At 34.9% G+C, this 23,385-nt stretch overlaps 1 protein-coding gene across 2 annotated transcripts; it reads left to right on the top strand.

The window, feature by feature from the left end:
* The first annotated feature begins 835 nt into the window (after positions 1 to 835).
* LOC113235765 (phosphoserine phosphatase) lies at positions 836 to 23,385 on the top strand. Of its 2 annotated transcripts, none has more exons than XM_026471655.1 (6): positions 836 to 958; positions 9,781 to 9,981; positions 13,908 to 14,042; positions 15,505 to 15,650; positions 20,952 to 21,113; positions 22,427 to 23,385. In XM_026471655.1, exons 1-6 carry the CDS (start codon positions 921 to 923, stop codon positions 22,528 to 22,530), a joined length of 786 nt encoding a protein of 261 aa, XP_026327440.1. In that variant the 5' UTR covers positions 836 to 920; the 3' UTR covers positions 22,531 to 23,385. The 2 variants fall into 2 exon arrangements, with proteins under 2 accessions (XP_026327440.1, XP_026327441.1); XM_026471656.1 differs by lacking the exon at positions 836 to 958 and adding an exon at positions 4,848 to 5,109 and having other exon boundaries at positions 22,427 to 23,383.

The following is a 23,385-nucleotide window of genomic DNA, read 5'->3' as shown; positions in this document are numbered from 1 at the left end:
ATTGAAAACGGTTACTTGCTGAATATCATTTATAAAGACGGAGAAGGAAAATAATGTATTGAAAACGTTTACTATGCAAGATTTTAACTACAGAAGATCAGGCAGTGTGGCAAAATTTGGACAAATATAACTCCACAGACAGACTCCTATTGTGTTCTACGTTTAAATATATCTTTTAAGGTTTATTTAGCATGAATTATAAAATTGTATAAGCATTGCTAAATGTAATTTTTTTAAACTCTGCTTTGCCTTATTTATTTATTTATGCCATAACTACAGAATACAGTGAAGATGCTTAGAGCGGTTACACACGGTGACTTTTAGCAGTGATGCAAACGCGATGCTGTAGCAATGCAAACGCATTACTGTCGCTAATCGTCTACTTTATGCATGCAGCGATGCAAACGCGATGAAATCGCTACACTTGGGCTTTCTATGCGATTGAATTGACGCAATTGCGCGTTTGTATTAATGGAATCGTGCGTTTGTATCGATGCAATCGCGCGTTTCACGAACGCGCGTTTACATTGCTGCTAAAAGTCGCCGTGTGTAACCACTTTTAAAGCTAACATGCATTCCAATATTTTCACAATATAGTTGAGTACCTTCTATTAAAAATATTAAAAAAATATTCAGAAAACTATGATTTTTCAAAATGGAAATTTTTTATGACCCAAAACTAGTCAGGATCAGGGTGGGGTAGGTCAGTGTGTTATAGCCCTTATAATATATAAGTGAAATTGAATGTCAATGTGACAAGCTAGTGGTGTGGTGCGTATTTTGAATTGCAAGTATTTTAGATTTTCAAATGTAAATTTTAGTGTTTTTCCGTCATGGGCGTTTCTATATTAACGCTGAATGACTATTATCTTTTTAACAATTAGGAGTGATGGTAAAAGCAGTTGTCTATCTAATCGGACATGTATTTGCGAGCGTTGAACTACAGCTTTATCAACAGGTAAATAAGTCAGGATACAATATTTTCTATAAAAACAATAAATAAATAACATATTTTATAATACATTATTATGTGCATAAATTGCGGTTGTCATTCATGACATCTAAACACATGTATGGCATAGGTTAGATCCTGGTACGTAATTTAGATAAGCGAAAAAAATGTTAGCAAGGTCATTGACAAAGTAATAAATAATTTGCCAATCCGTTTGCTCACTGACGTACGTAGATAGCTAGCTTTGTTAGAAATTAAACCTTAGTAATAAAGATAAGCTATTGTACTTCTCACAACATTATGTTGACAATATTTTTATTGATAGTTTAATGGCGGATTGTTGCTAGGGAATCAGTTAAGGTAGGTCTATCAACTTAAATTATTTAAGTAGCTCCTTAATTGAAAGACAGATAGGCGGAATGTATAGATGGCAATACATCAAGCTACACATTGACAAATCTTGTTCCACTGCACTGAAGGATATTCAAACAAAAGTGTATAGCTTGAATGTGCTGTTGACTGTACAAATGTATGTATATTTCTAAGTTATGTGCATTAACTAAACTGCCTCTGTGGTTGAACAGTTACCATGCTGGACTGCCACTCACAGGTCCCGGGTTCTAATCCCGGGCCGGGTGACATATTTCGACTCCTCTTATGTAAAGTATCGTATGTCGTAATTGCTAAGCTTACAGCCGGGTGTTTTAAAGTTTATTCACTGAAATGAGCACAACACGTGACTTTGACATTTCTCAGTTTTATTCGGCAAAGCTCACATAGACCAATCAACTACAAGATCATCAGAGATATTTAACCGATATCTAGTGAATTCAGAACTTTAAAACGCTCCCCTGTAAACTTGGCAATTTCAACATACGGTACTTTACTTTCGAGGGGTTGATTTGTATGGCCTACATTCATTTCTCTCACGAGTTTGGGTGTAATTTGTGGTTGTCTATGTGTGTATCCATGACACCCGCGACACAGGGTTTCCCTAGTGCGGGGCTGTGAGTATGTGTGTGTTATTATTATTATCTTCTTAATCTTTAAATCATTATCTTCTTACACAAAGAAGGTTCACAGCACTTGAAAAACATGTTAATACCACAACCTGCATTAGCTTATCTTATTATAAGTATAGGGGACTGTATCTTATCCTTAGATTTGCATTAAAATCTTAAGTCTAGACAGTTGAGATTTAAATTCATCTCTATGCATTTGATAACAACGGAGTAAAATGTCTAACTTGATGTGTTCGTAACTGCACAAGGAATGACATTACACAATTCTATATTGATCTAACATAATTATACAACAAATTGCTTGATACTCGAAATAACTGTATAATTACTGAAGCTCCTTTAATATTATTAATGCATAAGTTTGAATATTTTTTAGTAAGTCATAAACCATACAGTAATACTAAATTACTGGATAGTTTATAACACATAAATATATAACATATATTTATATCACATTGGGTTTTTTTTCTCAGTTACAAATGAAAGTCGAAGAGGAAGTCATAAATAAACAAAAGTAAATAATAAAAGCTGGAAATCGTAATGTTCAATAAGTGGTAATACAGATTTTGTTCGTACATTCTCTATATTAAAAGGTTTTTAAACCTTAACTTTCATGTTAGACAATTAGAGTGCTGATCATGTATATCTTTTTGAAGATGCAAATAAATGCCTCAATTGAACAATGATGTTTACAATTGTAGACCCCCAATAGCTTCGTTAATTGGAAGGCATGACTCTTTCCATAACATACAACAGTGTCATCAGGATTGATTGTAAATGCAAAAGCAGTATGTGTTCGTCAACTATTCGGCCTTAATAATGATGTGGATCAACTAGGAAATGAAACTATTTTTCCGGATTTAAATCGCGTATAATTTGTTTCAAAACAAATTATACGCGATTTAAATCCGGAAAAATAGTTTCATTTCCTATGTGTAACAATCGCGAAAACCTAAGAACTCGAGATGTGGATCAACTTTTTTTTAAATTGTCTTTTAAAGTTTTTTATAGAATGTGCTGATGGGTCTGTATCCTCATCATAAGTTATGGAAATGCTGTATCCTAAATATTATATCTAAATTATTTTAAATGGGATTTGACCACCATTAGTTGACTATAAGACAACCAGATAAATCCTTCTACAGTAGAGTATTAATAATAAAGAAATAGTCAATTTTGTTTACAAATACTAGTTTCTATCAAATTAGTAAATACTGAGAAGTTACCTCTGCACTCTGGGTCTAATTAATTTTTAACATAAATGTGTATTTGTCAATAGAAAAATATAGTTTATAAAACATCTGCATCATAGTGAGGGTTAAAAACATTTCAATGTATAAAAACTTTACCTTAATTTTGAGATAACTCAAGAGAGTATCAGTCATATGCTAGACGCGTGATTTCAGTTTAATAGATAACCCAATGGCTTTTGAACTCTTTTTGTTAGACATTGCAATTGCGAAACTGGTCATTTAAATTGCAGTATTCATAATTGTTTTAGATGTGTGTGCAATGAAATTTGCATGAAATAATTCCACTACCCCTTAACCATCATCGACGAATTAAAAGTAGAATGGGGTTCCATCCTTATGTAGTGAAAATGTATAATAACACCCTAAGTGTTACGCTTCCATATTTATAAGGCGTGGCGTTTATGGAGTGAAATTCCCTGCTGGAAGACTTTGTTCCCTGAATGTTATAACTTGGACTTGTTCAAGGCACATGTGTATATCCATTACACGGATGTGCGTGTTCCCTCAGTTCATCATCCCTTTCCTTAAGTTGAGATAGAGGTTAAATGCACTGTTATTTTCAAGACTAGACTTCAGATCCGGTTGACTTCACACTTTCAACTTACATTGCCACCTTGGTTTTTCTTGGTTTGAAAATTTTATAAGGGCTACCACAGTTAATGTCTTCAAAGGTAATGCGATTTTTACTGCCAAAACATTCAAAATAGTAAACTCTGGTGGAATGCTTTGGATATATTGTTTGGATGAATGATTAAAAACATATAACATTACAAATTTTCGGATTAAAACCTCTTTGCTCAACTGTTTACCAACATAAACAGAACCAGATTAGGTGACAAAAATTGTGTTAAATTTTTATGTAAGAACTTTACATAATTCTTTATATTATTATGTTGCCCTTAAGATGAATATTATGTATATTCAAAGGAATTATAAAATCATAGTTTATCATCCATCTGTGTCAATAAGAAGTCATTATTGAGGCAATTGAATAGATAATAAACCCCCCGTGAATCGGTCATTATACTTTAGTGATAAAGTTTTCTTATTCAACTTTAACAATTATTAGTTTGTAATCTAAATTTTTCTTAAGATATAAAAAGGTTTTTCAAAATCTATTGATGATTATTTTATTTGCATATGCATAACGCATATTGCATATACCTGAATGCACAGATGAGAAGGAAATTCAATAATAGATTTTCTTACATCTTAACATTCATTTTAAAATGTTTTAAAAAACAGGACTTTTTGCTATATTTATTTTCTAGCAGGTCTAATTAGTCACTTTATTATTTTGCCCTTGTTTGTTATTGTTATTGCAGAATAAAATTGCGCAGCAACAGTACCTTGGTACCTATTTTTATTAGGTTTTTGAAATGACGACATTTAAAAAACAAGATTATTATTAGGTAGCAATGTGATAACGCTTTGCGCCCGGCCCGACGACCGACGCAATTCGCAAAACAATTGTTTCCACAAACATTCCATTCGCTTCTATAGCGAGGGAAAGAGAAAGATGTCGTTTCCGCGCCCTTACTTTAAATGTGTCTCTCGTCTGGCCGTATGTCTTTTCAATGAAGTTAGTGTTTTGACGTCATTCATAGTACGTAGCTCTGCGATGGTAGTTCCCGTAGCTCGCATCACGGCTTTTATCTGAGGAGGCTCGCGGGATATAAGGCGATAAGTTGCGCGGGAGTGCACTTAACTGTATGATATCACACTAGCCGGAGGAGTGTACGTAGTTTTCCGTCTTTTAACGGTATAAAATTTATCCTTCTCCGTTGATATCATAGATATATGTACAATCTACAAGTAAATCAGTAATTTCTACAAGTTGTAATATTCTCGGAGAAAACTTTGGAAAAATGGCACTATACAGGTAAGTTGTTTTTTGTTACCTACTATTATAGATTGAACTCTTTGTAATGTAGATATATTTCTAATGTTTGTAAATAGGTAGTAGTGATAAATATGTAGTTTCATCAATTACATGACCTTCAAACCAAATGTCACTAAACCTCATGTCACTACACCTCGGCAAATTTGTTTGCAACTATGGAATAAAAAGTGTCATATGTAGGTGTAGAATTGAAAAACAACAGACATAAACAGCACAGACGTTACATAAACAGTTAATGGGGACAATTGATGTTATTGAAGGCAATATAGACTGACAAACATGTGTTGAGACTTGTTTATATCACATCGCGTGGATAGCACATAGGCATAATTATGTACACTACTAAAGAAGTAGGTACACGCGCGTATTTTATGGTAAATAATTGAATATAAAAATGGGTCAAGTGAAACCGCAAAATGTGCACGATCCTCTACTTATATAGGAAATATTTTAATAGGTACTTGTACATAAGCTATTATAGCACTGTTATAAAATAAGGGAAAAACTCGTAAAGTCGTCATAAGCGAGCCATTTGTTCCACAGGATAGTGGCTCTTGTAACAGAACAGTTCTAATTGTTCTCTATTCTGAGTAAGTTATTTAATTTTTACTTGGTAACACTTTCACACTTTAGCAAGGGTATACTAAGTTTTATTTCTACATATACTATTATTTAATTGACTGTATTTCTTAGAATAGTACGCTTAGTTGGAAACCGCACATGAAACCAGATACTGTCGTAACTCAAAATTGTGGAATTGGGAAAACATAATTAGAAAATTAAAGAAAAAATACTGAATGGGTCTTATTGCGAATAGTGTGATTATTTTTGTTTCATTCATTTATAAACGAAAATAATAATATTATATTGATTTCGTTTTGTATTTTTTTTAAATTTTCAAATAGTATTTTCTCAATTCCACAATTTTGAATTACGACAGTATTTGGTTTCGTGTGCGAAACCTTAGTTCTTTTTTCGGGCCGAAACGAAACTCGAAACTTCTTTGCGGTATTATACCCATAAGGAGTAAACACAAAACGTAAAGCGATGAACGAAAAAACAAGGATTGTGTAAGACCCTCGCAAACCGGACATTCTACTTTTGAAAGTTGCGACTTGGCCGATTTTTCTCGTTCACTCTAGAACGTTGCAAATTTCTAAGAAGCTTTTTATGTTGTACGCTTCGACCATAGGCCTAGAATTTAGTGTTGCTTAGCCTTGTTTATGATTCCTTAGTATCAGTAACATCTGTAGACAATAAGTAAACAGAATTTATGATAAAAAGTTAGAGATATTGTCTTTAAACGATAGTTGGAGTTGTGCTATTTGATGTCTCATTCTTTCATTACCTGGATATATCCATTGTATACAATGATCACAAAACTAATCCCGAAAGTATGGAACATGACCGTTCATCTTTCTTTATAGGAGAATAGGTCCCCCGGCACTGCCTGATGCAGCTATACTGAGTCTATTGATTGACACTTTCTTACACATTGAAAATGAAACTAGTTTTTCCGATCTAAATCGCATATTTTTGTTCTTTCAAACCTGTTTCAAACTAAACCAACATGTTGGGCTTTTTACAGGTCCCATGGTCACGGCCATGGCCGACTTATAGTAGTTCCAACTTAATTTCTAATATACTTTAGCGTAGAAGTTGTGTGTGTGCCTTTTATCACTTCACAAATTGATATCTATGGCCCAATAACCTATCTACTAGTTATTCACCATTGACTCAATTAATGTACTCAAATAGCAATTATAATGCGATTAGAAACATATTTGTGTATTTTGTCCTTTATACAATAAATAAATAAAAAAAAAAATAAAAAAATACTAATATTTAACAGTTTATTACAACGTTTAAAACGTATTTGTTAGAATATATTAGATTTTTTGACGTGCGAGTTTGGGAAATTATAGGAAACTGTACTTAGTATTCGAAAAAAAATCATATCACATGTGTCATAAAAATAAAACGTATACCTATGTGAAATTTTATAATTCTCATATTTAAAGGAAAAGCACCATATCTTTCTACGTTAGTTTTGATTATAGTGACTTCTCTACCTACCCTTACGAGAAGGACACTATAGCCTGTGCGCGCACAGGAACCTTACAAGTACAGGTTCTGACCCCAGATACGCCAGTGCACAGGGTTGTCACCGACCTCTGTCACTTGACTTCATCCGGTTCTTCGAGAGGCTAGTGCCTCGGGTAAGCCGCCCCGGGTGCACGTACAGTACCCTCCCTATTTCCCAGATAGGTACTGGAGCTGTAGGCACGCTCACTTCCCGTTGCGCATTGCACAACTAGCAGTTGCCACCGCTAAGCCGTCGACTCTGAGTCCACTACCAAATATCCTTATTGGTGGCGGAGCTGTAAGGCACGCTCACTTCCCGACGCCGAAAAACGACGTCTCTCCAGTTCCTAATAACCTAAGCGGCTGGAGGGACATCTAGCTTATCCTCTACTAGCTCTCCGGGCTAGTGCCGGAGATGCCAGTCGCAGTGACCTACGACAATGTCTGGACATAGGTTGCAACTTAAAGGGCAACTCGCACACGCACTCGCATACAGGCCCTCAACTAGATCGCTACTAAGACGCGCTAGCTGCTCACGAGACAGCCGCCCCGGCACAAGCAAAACTGGGGCAGACAAACATATCCGTCACTGCAGCTAACCACAAACCCCAGCGAGTCCTTACCCAAGTCCGGGTCCGCCAGAGGCGTATCACTGGCGGAGGGCTTGGCCCGGACGCCCGCCGTACCCTGGTCTTGCCGTCGAGCCCGTAGTCTCTCTGGAAAACCCTATCTCTCGGGTCGGTAGATAGGAAGTTAAAGGAAACAGAAATATCGACTAATTTCGTTCGTAACATCTAAACCTCTCTCCTGAAAAGTTGACATTTCGCAGATATAAGATTGGTTTATAAGAATAATTTTCCAAACGGGGCCTTCGTCACACGAATGCGCTTTAGACGAACTTTTTTACCTTTTTTTACCTTAATTTAAATGATTAAATGATTCTTTGCCTAATGTAAATTCGGTAGGAACACCTGCTCAATATTTTGAGAAATATTTTACACCAGACGACACGGTGAGACTTATTATGATAAAAAGTACTATTAGAATAGGTACATTTTAAGACTGTTTGTTGATTTTGCTTGTAAAAAATGTGTTAAGATTTTATTCACTAACTAAATAATAATTATAACAAAATTATTGTTGTTGTGTTTTACTCAAATATATATTGAAGGCCTATCTAAATACAACCGTGTTTCCTACACAATTGTGCGCCTGTTATAGAGGGTCAAAGTTAATACAATTGTGCGGGCCAAAATTTTCCAATATGGCGGTTGGAAAATGAAAAATTGACCTTAGATTCGTCATCTACAGGTCAATTTCAGGTAGACAAGTTTTATTTGGAGAAATTCCAAGTAGTTTCGGAGCCGGTCTGAAAGGGATAACCGTATTACACCAAGGGTGCTAATTGTGTTGTATTTATCCTTATTTAGTTGTATAAATTATTAGCTCTATATATTCATTTTATGTACCTACGTTCTTAGATTTAATCTGTTCAATTTAGAGGCTAAGTTTTATGCTGGAAATTTTATTATCAGCTATATAATCATCGGATTCTTTCAACAGTTGAAAAACTCGGCTCGGTTTTCCAGGTATTTCCTTTACGTTATCTTTTTGTTCGCTGGGGGCATATCGTTTGTAAGTGTTACTGCACAGCAACATCTGATATGATGGGTTTATTGCTTATTGCTTTAATGATAACGATAAGCCAATAATCGTCCGATCATATTTGTGACTTGTTTTTGGGAGTTTTCCATGATTTATTATTTCATATCATGTTCCGGTATCTTGTCTTATGTGATAAAGATATTCAGTAAACATGGAAACGGTTCATACGATGTAATGCTATTACGACTTAGTAAGACGTGAAATCCAACAAAATTCGCCTGAACATAACATTAACAACAAGATGCTATTATTTAATTATGAGATCACTGAGCGGAGAATGTACTGCCACAATAATTACAAAAGATATTGGCATAAAACGGCTTTATACCATCTCTTGGTGTTCCTTTCCTATCGTAATCGGATAATCGGAGGTTGGACAACATCATGGCAATCCTGACTTTAGAGACTGTCGCTCTAAAGAACGAGGTGGTACTGCAGCCCATTCATACGCAGAACCATTCCCTCAAATTATTTAACGAGGAGTGCCGCCTTCTACCGACAATTCGTTTTGCCCAGCGGTTTTGCCCTGGTTATAAGCTTGAGTAATTTTTACTTAATTGCTTTTCATGACGTGACTTAAGTACCTACAACATTTTCCTGTGCATAATGATGTTCATAAGCTCCACCTTTTCCTATAGTTTATTGACTACTTCTATATTTGTAACCCGGTGACGCCATGAGATTCTCAAGACACGGTGGTGGACCCACATTTCAAAAGCCTTCAGCTTTGTTGTGTTCTTGTAGGGGTTCAGTCTCATCGTTTCAAATGTAATAGCGTACAATGCCCAATCTTAATCTGAAACTCTGATTCCTATCGCGCAATCTTTATTCATACTAAATACCACATCTTTAATTTCTTATATTTGTTCACGAATCTTCTAAATTCTTTGTCTTCCACAGCATCAAGAACAACCTGCAATCCGCAACTCTGAAGACACTGTCGCTGATGTCCATCAGCGTCATGTCTCGTCAGCAGAGCGTCCAGGAGCTGTTCCGGACGGCAGACTGCGTGTGCTTCGATGTGGACTCCACTGTCATCAGGGATGAAGGCATCGATGAACTGGCTAAGTTCTGCGGAAAAGGAGATGAAGTCAGACGACTGTAAGCATTATTTAATCATTTAAATGAAATAATACTTTTACTTGTAATTGTACTCCGTTTTCTTCTAATTAGCAATAGTTTTTAGTAGTCACAAAACGTTTAAAGAAAGATTCTACGTGCGAAATTAGTAGTAATTAATTTGTACCAAGGGTTTGAAATCTTAATGGTTAACATCGGAAACAAGCACTTAGGTACTACCTATGGTCTCCGGAAACAGGCACCCTACACTCCAATCATAAAAAGTAGTTACGGCAGTTTTCCCACCATGGATGACCTACGGGACTATTCTCGAAGTCCGTGAACAAAAGACATGCTTTTTCGAAACTGTCAAATCGGGTGTCATAGATTCTTAGTTTTAGCCCCGATCGAAACTCACAGATCGTTCATAATAGAAAAACGTCGTTTTGTTCTTCGGGAGCAGGGTCTCTGAACTCTGCCTGTGGTACATACCTTATTTTATTTTTAATAGTTTTAAAGCATTCGAATTAGCAGCATTCCGAAAGTTAGCATCTTTTGTATCCGACAATTCTTTAAGTTGAATAAGTGAAGAACATGATATATCTTGCTCTATTTTAAATGATTTTAAAGCTATGTATTAGCTATTTTTTCTATCCGACATAAATAGGCGACCAATCTGATAGAGACCATACAAGTTCCATAATAACAGGAAAAAAAAAACATTATAAAAATGTTTTACTGCCTGACATCCACAAAAGTCAGCTATTTGTGAACATCGTTTGTAATTTAAATTCGCATAATAAAGAAGGTACCTAAACTTATACATATAGCAACAAATACAGGTGTGGTAACGTTTTAAATTTAAACAACCTTGCGAAAACCATATGATTTAAATGTGAATGTATAGCAAATAATTAAGGTCGGCTTGTTGTTTTAATATACTATATTTCATTCACACAAGTTTTTACAACGTACTTCTCCTCACAAATTGTCGTTATTTTAATTTCACACCTTAAGCACCCAGTTACCCGACGCAAAAGTTTTCGCGCGGCCGCCACACGGCTATCGCCCAGCTCTGTGAAATTGTATTCTATTTACTAGGCAACAACATTTAAATTCCTCGGAATAATTAATACAACCGCCAACCAAAAACAAGCCAGTCTCGCTCGCGCGCCCGGACCGCTCATTTAAGTTAAAACGTAAAATCTAAATGAATAGGGCGTATTTTGCCATGACAGTTAGATGCACGCGTTGTGAACGCGATGTAATTCGTGTCGAATAAACACATACTCTGCCTTCGGAAGACAGAAAGGCACAAGTAGCTAAACTCGAAGATAAATGTGTTTAAATATTTGTTAGGTTTTTCTGATAAAAAGTATAGTTAAAATATGCGTTTAACATTAAGTACTTTATTTATGTTATAAAGACATACCGTATGTTTTATACACAAGCTTTCATTGTATTTAAATCAGGTTAAATATTAGAGTTTTTAACATAAGAAACGTTAAATATGAGTTTTTGTAGTAAACAATCTGATTATTGTCAGTTGTGCCCTTTGACTTTGCAGTATATTCAACAATTATTGAAATATACTTCTACAAAAAGTAGGTAGATTGATCATCCGACAAAAATGTCGGATGTGCCAGATAGTGAGGAGTAGGACCATATCACGTATTTAATATCCGCCGCGATTTATTTCTATTATCTGATATTGTAATCTGTGCGTTGATAGAACATCATTCACAGGTAACATGACAACCGAACGGTATCTTTCTAATGTTGAACATTTTGTTGATAATGGTTTGTCGGCGTATTTCTTTGTTCTCTATCACATTTTATTAACTTTCTGTTATCGTTAGTACCTGCCTGATACCTACATGATATATAATAATAATAATAATTTATTTTTCCTTTTTAAAGTTATTCTGCTTTCGTGTCGATGGCATCAATTAAAATTTATTGACAGCCACAATTGTCATGTTTATTGTACCTTTTGGTTCAGTTCAATGAACTCCACTGAGCTTATTGGAAACTGATTCACTAACGAAACGATATAGAGTTTTGAGTACAACAGTCTTACTAATAAAAAACAACTAAACATCCCTTTAACCAATATTTAGTTAAGCATTATTTAAGATTTTAAGCACTATTTACCTTTCTATTACATATAAAAGAAGTTAAACACTGCTTAGTTAATATTTGTAAGTCAATGTTATTTAAGTAATGTTTAATGAAGAAAAAATTATTACCGTGGCAACATTAGAATATTAAACCATTAAAAATAGCTATTGAAAGCTAAAAAACAGAAAAAAAATGCTGTCATTTGACATTTGGAGCGAAAAATCTAAAAATTACAAAATTTGTTTGCTAACAAACTCATTTTCTTTTAACGTATTTGCTTTGGAAAAACGATATCGTTTCCTAAATTCATGTTCATCTAACTGGAGCAGTGTATCGTATCGTTTCTTGTTCTTTGCGCGCCTCTGTTTAAAGTACCGCAAATCTGCTATCACGCCGAAAACTTTCCATTTTCTCACAATAAAAAAACAAAACGAATCTGCTTAACTCATTGACGTTTTGTAACTTGCTAACAGCTGATTAATGTCAGCCATCTTGTTAGTTAGCGAGTTAAACAAGTTTCCTAGCTTAGAGGATGGAAAAAAATAAAGGAAGTTCCTAGGGTGTTTAAGTTGACAGCTATTTAAACAACAAATTAATTAATCATTTAGCACTAATCAATGTATATATGTAAGATTTTTTTTTAAAACATAGTTTAAAGCGCTATCTAAAGTTAAATAGTGTTTATAAGTAATGCTGTTAGTCTGCAATGTCTCTTTTACATTTTGTTCTCAAACTTTTATCATTTTCTATTATGAAATTCTTAATTTTTTAAATTAATACCATCTAACTCTTAAAAATTGACGCACGCATAGTGTTTGTGTTGTCAAAGTTATTATCAAACAATTTGTTATTAGATCTTCTATAATATACGTAAATATTTTACTTGATCCTCAACAATTAAAGTCTTCACTGTCTTTTACACATATTAATTACGACAATGGAGCACTAAATACATATAGTAAATTAATAGACAAAAAGAACGGGTTTCAGCTAATCATGATCCCTCATGAATCAGGATCCCTTGAAGCACTGATTGTAAGCTTAAGATGATGCGGAATATAATGAATAGAAAGTTAAAACTCATTGAAAATGACCTATGAACCTATGACCTATGCATACGGATCAAAAATCGCGTATATTTCTTTTTTCAACTAAACCAACGTTTCGGATTCCTTACAGGTCCTGTCGTCATAGCTGACTGATTTGAAATAAATAGTATAACCAATATTAACGCATACACTCAACATAGCTCCGCACTAGGGAAACCCTGTGTTGCGGGTGCCATTGACACACACATAGACAACCACAAATTACACCCAAACTCGCGAGAGAAATAAATGTAGGCCATACAAATATTTCTCCCGACCCGGGAATCGAATCTGGGACCTCTGCGTGGCAGTCCGGCATGGTAACCGTTCGGCCACGGAGGCAGTTAAGGCATATTAGATTAGAGTAGAGGATTAATAGTACAGGTATTCCACAAGGCGCACTTCCGCGACCGCTTTCATAGCAAGTGACTATGACCACGGTTGACAAATATACGCGACCTGAAAAAATAAATTCCGTTGCAATGTGTAGCTTTCGCGAAAACCTAAGAAATTGATAATTTAAGAATGGTTTATAAAACTATGTTTATCAATACTAGGTATAGTCGAGAAGATTGCCGCTTACGATAAGATCAATATTATCGTAAGCGGCATAGGGTTCAATGTAAATCTTAAATCTCAAGCGTGACATGCTATTGGCCTTGTACATTTCGTATCGTCTACAAATTTAAATCCGAGAATAATCTAACTCATAGTAAAGTCCAAATTATTTCAGTATGAACTTTATACGTTTGATTGCAGAACTGCAGAAGCAATGGGTGGTAATATGACCTTCCAAGAAGCCCTGAAGAAAAGGCTGGACATCATTAGACCGTCAGTCGTCCAAATCCAAGAGTTCTTAAACAAATTTCCCACGCACCTTACCCCTGGCATATCGTGAGTAATCCGATTATTACTGTATTTAAGCTTCGTCATAATCCTACGCCATCTTTATTTAGTGGTTTCTACCTGCACCAGTTCGTCGTTCTACCTTCATCCAGGGAAATACTGCCACCTTACCTATTTTTGCCGCCAAGCAGTGATGTGAACGTTACTTGCGTTTCGGTTTCGAAGGGTAAGGGTGCTGGTGAAATTACAGGCATATGGGACTTGTCAACTTATATCACAGGGTGACGGGTGCAGTGGCAGTCCCCATAAGATCTTTGCGACTTAAAGCTCTGAATGGTACTGGCGGGCGTGTCGCTTACCACCAGGCGTACGACTTGTTCGTCCCATCACTTAGTATTATAAAAAAAACCTGTTGTGACGCCGCCTACACTACTTGTTTTTTCATCTGTTATTGGTTCTGTTAGACTTGTCAATAGGGTCTATATTAGGTGACGTAAAAATACTGCGCATAATTATAAGTACGCATATTATGTCGAATACGCATAATTATTATAACTTATCTTAAAATATTTACGTCACGATGCCTTTTACTATAACCTATATTCATACAAAACTAGATTATTCCAGTTCCGCGGTATTTTATCGTTTGACCCCAACTTAATTGTTCGTTTTTTTTTTGCGTAAACATTCATTGCTGGTTTGTCAATACCAGATTTTTGTGGTTATTTCACGAACAATCTGATTAATGCCATGAGCATAGTAATGAATGTATATTGTGTTGTTTGTTAATTTCGACCTACTTTAATTTCATTAGTAAATTATATTGAATATCACGTGATATTATCGTAACATGATTGTTTAAAGGAGTGAGTGTACATTGCGAAAGAAAAAATATGAAAGAAACGTTCTACCAAAGTGATATTCTGCGAAAAGGACATTCTGCGAAAGACATACTTTTTTAAATTTTAATAATACCAAGTGACGGAACGAACAAGTAGTGCGCCTGATGGTAAGCGACACGTCTGTCCATAAGAGTTGTAGTGCCGCTCAGAGCTTTAAATAGAGCAAAAATTTGGGGGGCACTACCGCAGCGCCCATCACCCTGAGGCATAAGTTAACAAGTACCATGTGCCTGTAATTTCACCAGCACCCTTACCCTTCAAAACCGGAACGCATTAATACTTTCATTACTTCTTGGCGGCAGAAATAGCTCTACTACTACAATACTACATACTAAGCAGGACGGACGTAATAATTTTTTGCATATTTTTTTTGTAAAGTTGCTTGTTATGACGAATATGCTGCCCTCTTTGTCATAACTAACGCATTTGCATTTTCGAACTTTTAAGATTTTGTCATATAAAGTTTTTTTTTTTTGAAACATGTTATTACGCTGAAACTGAAACTAAACAAGACGTAAAAAAGCCGCTTCAAAGAATGAAAATGTCGATTACGTTAGTTATGATAAGGAATTGTGATCCAGATAAAGATGAGCTAAATATCTTTGCAGAGAGCTAGTAAGGCTACTTCACGAGCGAGGAGTTCCTGTCTACCTAGTAACCGGCGGATTCCGATGCCTCATCGAGCCTGTAGCCATACAACTCGGCATCCCTGTTAGCAACGTTTTCGCTAATAGACTCAAATTCTATTTTAATGGTAAGTACGATATTTTATTTTTGAAGTAAGCGGTACATCTGTTCATAACAGTTGCAGTGCTACTCAGAACAAAAAAAAAAAACAAAAGAACATCACGCTTTTTATTTTCAAGTACCGATACCTTCGACGTTTGAATTAAAAATTCAAATTTTATGATTTGTAAATGAATATAGTTAATTTTGAGAAACTCTTTGGCCCTGTAAAAAATCACTTTAAATTAACCATACATTTAGATTTAAGGTATATTTTTAATTTAGCATTTATGGTATATTTTTAATTGCCATTCCCTACTGGAACTGATAAGAGGTAAAATTCAAATTTTCAAAAGCAGAACGACGTTGTTTCACAACGTATTCGTCCAATTCCGTAAAACACGATCAACTCCGAAGCTTGAACTCCATTGTTGTTTTTTAAAATACCAAGAACACAATGATAAGCATTTGCAATTACGTAAATCGGAATACAATTGTTTCAGTTGTCAATGTCAATAGAAATCCAGTCGCTGCCTTATCAATAAATAAATGTCTTATAAGTATATTATTGGTCGTTCAATTCAAAATAGTACTTTGTTTTATCGGTTCTTAATAGGTTTGAAAAGTCAGCTATGTGATCGACAATTACGTTTAGAAATGATACGCATCTATGCAACGTAACTTCATACGTTCGGCGTTATTGTTTTAGAGAATTGAGTGTTGGATATTTATCACGTAGAGTGTACGACGGTATTGCATGAAATCATTCCGCCATCCCCTTTCTAGCATCGGATATTATACTTTGTTTATTTAGCATTATACAGAAGGAAATTTTGAGAGTTGCGGATACTAGCCCGTTACACCAAGCACCAAGTACTATAAAAAACTTAAAGAAACGGAGCTTCCGGACGTTAGATAACTACGTTAACACTGACAGGTTTTTATAAAACAGTAACATATTAGTTAGTCATTTGTAAATGTCATTTGTCATCGATTGTCACGAAGTTTTCCTTCACTGTAATTTGTTGGCAGAAGAAAATGGTTTGTGATCAACGCTTCGTTGTTTACGTTTTTTCTAATTCTAAAACAAACTAAGCATAGACGAAGGCTAGGGTTCCACGGTTGGACTGTACAGAAAAGCACTGTAGCTTTGGTAAATGAAAAATGTTCAGCATAATTTTGTCGAAAACTATCGCCCTCGGAGAAAAATGAATAATATCAAAAAGTGTTTATTTATACCTAATCTAACCAAAACACATATTAGTATGTGTTCTATAATATGAACTATTTAAATTGCCCCCTTTCCCACCGTCTGACCGGTTCCACCCCTATTTGTGGATATATCCAAGATTCGCACGAAGCGTTACAATTTCACATTTATTTGGCGTGGCGACTACGGAGTGTAAATTGCTGCCTCAGATTTATTCCTTTAGTCAATTTGGATCTTTTCAAGGCGAGAGTGATTAGGCATTATATACGTGTGCATACTCCATCGTCGACCTCATCGCCACTTTCCATCAGGTGAGATGGAGGTCAATTGCGCACATATTCCCGTAATAAAAGAAAAGAATTATATGTTGAAGATTTTAATGTCATGGTTTTGTTGTCGTACAACAGTTTTTGATTGATTTATTTATGCCATAGCTACAGAATACAAACTGTGCAATTTGCTTAAAGTTAACATGCATTACAATAGTAGTAAAATATAATAATATATAAATATTTATGATGAAGGGTACATTTTTCCTTACAAATTTACAGGAAAAAAGTTTTCCTTATTAATTAGCTTTGTTCGTGGAACAAAGACCACAATTTCGTTATCTTGAACTATACATAATTAAAGAGATAAAATTGTAAACCTAGTGACGTCATAAACTGCCCTCGCTTTGTAAATTTATGTCAATGACGGAACCTTCGATAGTACACTTGTGGTGCGTTATATTGTTTGTTACGCAATAAGGTTAAAACATTACCGTAATGCTATTTATATTTGGTTTACTACTTTATGATACGTGTAAAGGAAGAGTTGAGTTCAAGGGGAGTTCCGTAATCTTTGAGCTTTAATAGGCGTAATTTTATGTTACATTTTTATACATTCGATTTTCCATGAATATTCCCTATTAAATTATCAAGGCAAAACAACCAATTCTATTTGTATATATATCAATTATATTCTAATGACATTAGAAGAAAATAGTCACTAATATTAATTAAAATAACAAACAAAAATAAAAGAAAATAATATTATTGAACCGCATTGAAATCAAGAAATATCGTCACAGACATACACCTAGATAAACGTGGTCGCAACTAACATTCACTGTGCGCATGCACAGCACATGTGATAAATGATTGTGGTAAATTGGTTTTTATTTTTAGTTTTATTTAGTCTACGTGGGTTACTGTTTCTCATTGTTCATTGTTACAAGACAGGTTTTGTAATTAGATGTTTTTTCGTAATCTTATTTTGTGCTTGAAATCTCAACAATACTGATCTTGTTATGATTATGACTACAAAGATAGAAAGCGAAAGAACACACAGAAAAATTTTTTTGCCACCGCGGTGGGTTTGCCAACCCACGTCCATGCTGTATCGTAGCATTGCTCTAACCACCTGAGTCGCGTGTCCAGTTATCGAGTCGTCGAAATTCTGGCGATTCCGATACGAAAATTCGATCATAGTATTCATACTCGTAACAAAACTAGTGGAGTTATTTAACAAAAGATGTCAATAAATACTGATCTTGTCGATATTTAAAATCAGATATACATTCTCTTATTTACGCCCTTTTACGACATAAGTCTACGTAATATTAATTTTATTAGATATCTCGATGTTTTACAACCGTGATATTCAATTGTTTTTTGGGAAAGTAACTCGGCATTCCGCATACTATACAGACGGCGCTACGTCCAATTCAGCCTGATCGAAGGAATTTTTCTTGTGTCAATCTTTATATTAATCAATTATAATACAAGTATATACTTGTCGACACAGTTTTAACAGATTCTTTCCCTGACCTTATTAACAATAATTATCTTGTGGAGTCGAAGCTACAAAGTTCCGACCATCGCAGAAAATAGTCTGCTTGTCGGTTTTCTATGGGATACATTTCAATTTAGCTCTACCCTCACCGTTCGTCGTTCGGTCTACTACCGGACACTCCATCCTTATATCGTTGATATACCACCCATTCCCATTAAGCGCTTTGTTTCCTCCTTTCTGATGCGTACGGCTAAGGAATGGAATACTCTACTGGCTAAAAGTACAATTTGGGGCTATTCAAGGCTAGAGTGAATAGGCATTTTTTTAGGCAGACTGTACCATCGTCAGTGATATCGTCGCTTAACATCAAGTGAGATTGTGGCCAAGCGTGTCTCTATTATTTATTTAAAAAATACCTCCAGGCAAACCCAACGGTGTTATCTTGACAAATGTATTTTACCTCCTTCCTCGTATTGGTTTATTCAAGGAATTTTAACCAACATTACATTACTTAGTACAGACCGCAAAAAGCAAAAACAAAAGCGCACGCGCACATGGCGTGGCGGCTGACGCGATGCATCTGGTCACGCTCAGGTCAACATGATGACACTTTGTTTAATAGCTTGTCATACTTACAACTGATAACGAAGTGGGTGTGTCGCTATTTTTTTAAAATAATCTCACAGTTCAACTTTTGTACTAATTATGACTTGTTGTTGCTAATGTGTTTAAATAATCGATTATCTGTTCTAGTTTGACGTCAACCGTTCGTGTTCAACGCGTGATTAATACTGTAATTTTCTTGTTGGCATGGACTTATTGTTTGGAGACTTTGTTTTTAATTTTTGTTAAAGAGTATGTCTACTTTAGCTATAAATTACTTACCTTGTTACATTATAATTAGCTAGCGTCCTAAAGAGGATATTATTCTCCGACATCAAAAATACTTGGTTTTATTAGGTTTGTTCAAAGTACAAAAATTTTAAAGTATAGAAAATAAAATGAATGAATGAATTTAATTGAAATTGATCTTTTTTAAATCGCTCTCATTCAAATTTATTAAAAATAACTAAATCGCGTACTTCTTGTTTGTTTTTTCAAACAAACCAATTTTTCGGGTCTTTTACATGTCTCATGGCCACGGCTGACTAAAATGAAGCGTATCACGTATACATACACTTTACGCTTTTTTCTTATGGATGCAAGCAGAGATCACAACTTTCCATTAGCTACGATGTTTACAACGGATTTCAAAACAAATTACAAACTGTTCCTGGTCTGCGTTATTCTCAATTTGGAGGTTGAACAGTAGTTCAATGCTATTATATTTTAAAGTTGTGCAATATTTCGTCATTGTTTATTTTTCTAACACTTAACCATTTGGTTATCAATTGTTGTCGTTCGTCTTCCATGCCGGTCGGCGCCATTTTTTTAAATTGTATATTGTTGCAATTTGAGAATAGTAGCCCAAAACAATCGTTTTATGGTTTTGAGTTATTATACAGCTGGTGAATAGGCCATCGAGCTTTCTATTGGTTAAAATAATCCTGACAATCACTAGCCCTGCGCGCCAGATACGCTAAAATGTTTGTTAAATCATGTTTCAGGCAAAGTAGGTAGTTTTGAAATAGGTTACTATTCTAGGAAGCCATCGATATTTTCTCGTCCGGTTTGCAGACACGTGTATTGTGTTGTCAGTGAAGTTAAAAGGTCGTCTATAAAACAGTTCCAGTTGTTCGTATCTTTCTTAGGTACATAAACATTATTGACATTAGATACAGTTGAAGTATATTTACAAATAACCATTACTCTTTGGGATCTTTAAGAAATATTTGTTGTAATTTTTGTGCAGGTGACATAAAAGTCTCCAACTATTAGCTTTTGCTGTTGATGTTGGTGGTCGAGTAGGAGGGGCAGGATATGAAATACCCTTTACCTTGATAGCTTGTGAGAACCCACAGTGAAATGGCTTATTTTAATTTTGAAACGCGTATATCAATATGTGCAGAGAGTTCTTAAGGTTTTTTATTATGATAAGAACTTCTTCTTTATTATGATAAGGTCTTGAAACTTTTAGATTACATTCTGTCCGCCATTATTTTTCAAATTTAAGTATACGAAAAAATTTCAAAATTGCACCTATGCAAATCACCAAAATAAATTTATAACGGACAAGAAATGTACACATACGGACACATAATGTCACGGTTATCTCGTACTGGGGTAGGTAGAGATTGCAGACCTCCACTTGCAACGTTCGTGGTATGCTCTTATAGTTTCCTCCATTCGCATAAGCCAATCGTTTTCTAATTTAATTAATAACGCTTTTAATCCTTGTTCCAGGTGAGTATGCGGGCTTTGATGAGAACGAGCCTACCTCCCGATCTGGCGGCAAAGGCCTCGTGATTAGACGACTAAAGGATCAGCATAGATACGAGCGCATCATCATGATTGGAGATGGCGCCACTGATGCTGAGGCTAGTCCGCCTGCCGATGGATTTATTGGTTAGTAACATAAACATGTATTAGAAAGTGGTTTTGTTTGTGTACTTTTCATGTCGTTTAGTATTGACAACAAAACACGATTTCTTTTAACAACGAAAACTTCGAACATTGTAAAATAATATTGAAAACATTATTAACATTACTGGGTACGGATTCCCTCAAAGGAAATGGTTTAGACACGTGAAAACAACACGCGTGGTGGCCTAAGGCCCATATATATAGATAGATAATTTAACCATAAGAGTAGAATAATGCCATTTGTTTTGTCAGAAAATGATTGTGTATACAAACTGGTAAGCCCCGAGACCACCCGTTGCAAATTTAGAGCATGTGACTTTAAATACAATTTATTCGACATTTAGTGTCCGATCTTTGTATTAATAATTACAACAAACTCATTGAAAAAAATATGACTATCATGGTATAGTCTATCTTTTTCGAAGACGGAGTAAAATGACAGTTCATTGCGTAAAAGTGTTGCCCGCTTGCAAGCAGCTAGTGATTGCTGTCGATAAATATTCTGTCGACTTTCGACTGATACGCTGACGTCACGCTTATGCAATAAATAACCGAACTTATTTCATTAGGATCATCATCGGCCTATTATTCGTTCAACTACCAAGCAATTTTCATTATAATTGTCAATTTTGTAAGCTCATACATGCATGCATGTAGCACTGGATTTAGAACTATGTCTATTAAAAATACAAAACGGAGACATATTTTCAATTTTTCATTTTAATTCAATATAGATAATCAAATCCCAGGTGGATGATTCTTATTAAAATGTTATGAATAAATATTGATTTCGACACTAGTAGGCCAAGTGTCAGAATGAGAATAAAGAAGTCAATAACGCGATTAATAATCACTGTAAAGGCGTAACATTCATAATTCAGATATTGTTGGCAAAATTTTACTTTCTTTCACAATCTATCGATAAAACTGTCGACAACAACTACATGACTATTTAATTTTTTATTAAAACTGGCAACCCTGCAATGTCATTTTAATCCGTCTTCAAAAAAGACAGGCTATAGTAAAAACAACACGACTCTCGATAAAATCAATATTAAAGTTAATACAGCGACATCTATATCAGTGTCTGGTAGCTGTAAAGGCACCGGCTGAGAGAGAAGCTTCATAAATCTCTCACAGGTGTGGCTTACGGCCATAAAAACAAAAAAAAAACTAACAAAAAATCAGGTTTTTTCGGGTCAATCAGATCGAAGGACTTTTTCTTTGTGTTGGTCTATGTGATAATAATTATATATTTTTTTATTTTATTTTAAAATTTTGGACTTTTGTTCTAGGTTTCGGTGGAAACGTTGTCCGAGACGAAGTAAAGAGACGCGCCGCTTGGTACGTTACAGACTTCCAAGAGCTGATAGACGTATTAAACGTGCAGGCGAAGTGAAGTGCATAGCATTATAAGTTTTATGAGTCAAGTATTCAGTACGTTGATGAGCAATGTGAGTGATGTCGAATGCTATCTCGGTATTATGTAGAAGGTAACGAGAACCTAATTTTAATTAGGACGAAATCAAAGCTGGCCTTTGACTTTTTTAGTAGACTTATGGTTTTTTGTGATTGATTGATTTGGAATGCATAAAATAGTTTTTTACTATGAGTAGACACTTTTAAATTAATATTCTCAAAAATAAAAAAAGCCATGAACATTCTGTGTTAAGTTGCCATGTTGATAATCCAGATATTTTTAAATGTGTTGACAGTTTTTATCGTACTTTAAGTACATAATTATTAAATAATTGTTATGTTGGCTGTGAAGTTCAATGTAGATCCCTCATATATGCGCAAGTGGCTTTTGTACGCGCCGTTCTTGGAATTTCGCAAAATGACGTGGGTACTTTTGAATTTCAGCCTTTACTGTTGTGAGTTGAATGACTCTTGTTGACGTACGGGAAATAGTTAAAAATGCTTTAGGTGATATTATTCTATGAAGAATTGTGACAAAACGTTCTGTTGATGTCTAGATTTTGAGAAATATATCTGTTTCTTTCTATCTTGTTAAAGACACATAAGATCTATCTCTGTTTATATTATTTCTATATTCTACTTTATGTCTCTGTAGGGTAATAACGCATTCGATAGTAACGTATTTTGACAGTAATTTTAGCTAGTTTTAATAGATATTCAATTTAGTATTGATCACTATAAGTATGTAGATAGGGTAACGAATTTTTAATGTAAGACGCTTTTCCGGTATTCTTTCGGATAAGTTAATTCTATTTAGTTATTTTTTCACCGGTAT

Source organism: Hyposmocoma kahamanoa, unplaced genomic scaffold (genome assembly GCF_003589595.1).
Source record: "Hyposmocoma kahamanoa isolate Upper Pololo Valley unplaced genomic scaffold, ASM358959v1 88, whole genome shotgun sequence".
NCBI lineage: Eukaryota > Metazoa > Arthropoda > Insecta > Lepidoptera > Cosmopterigidae > Hyposmocoma > Hyposmocoma kahamanoa.
This window is presented reverse-complemented; position numbering and strand designations above follow the sequence as displayed.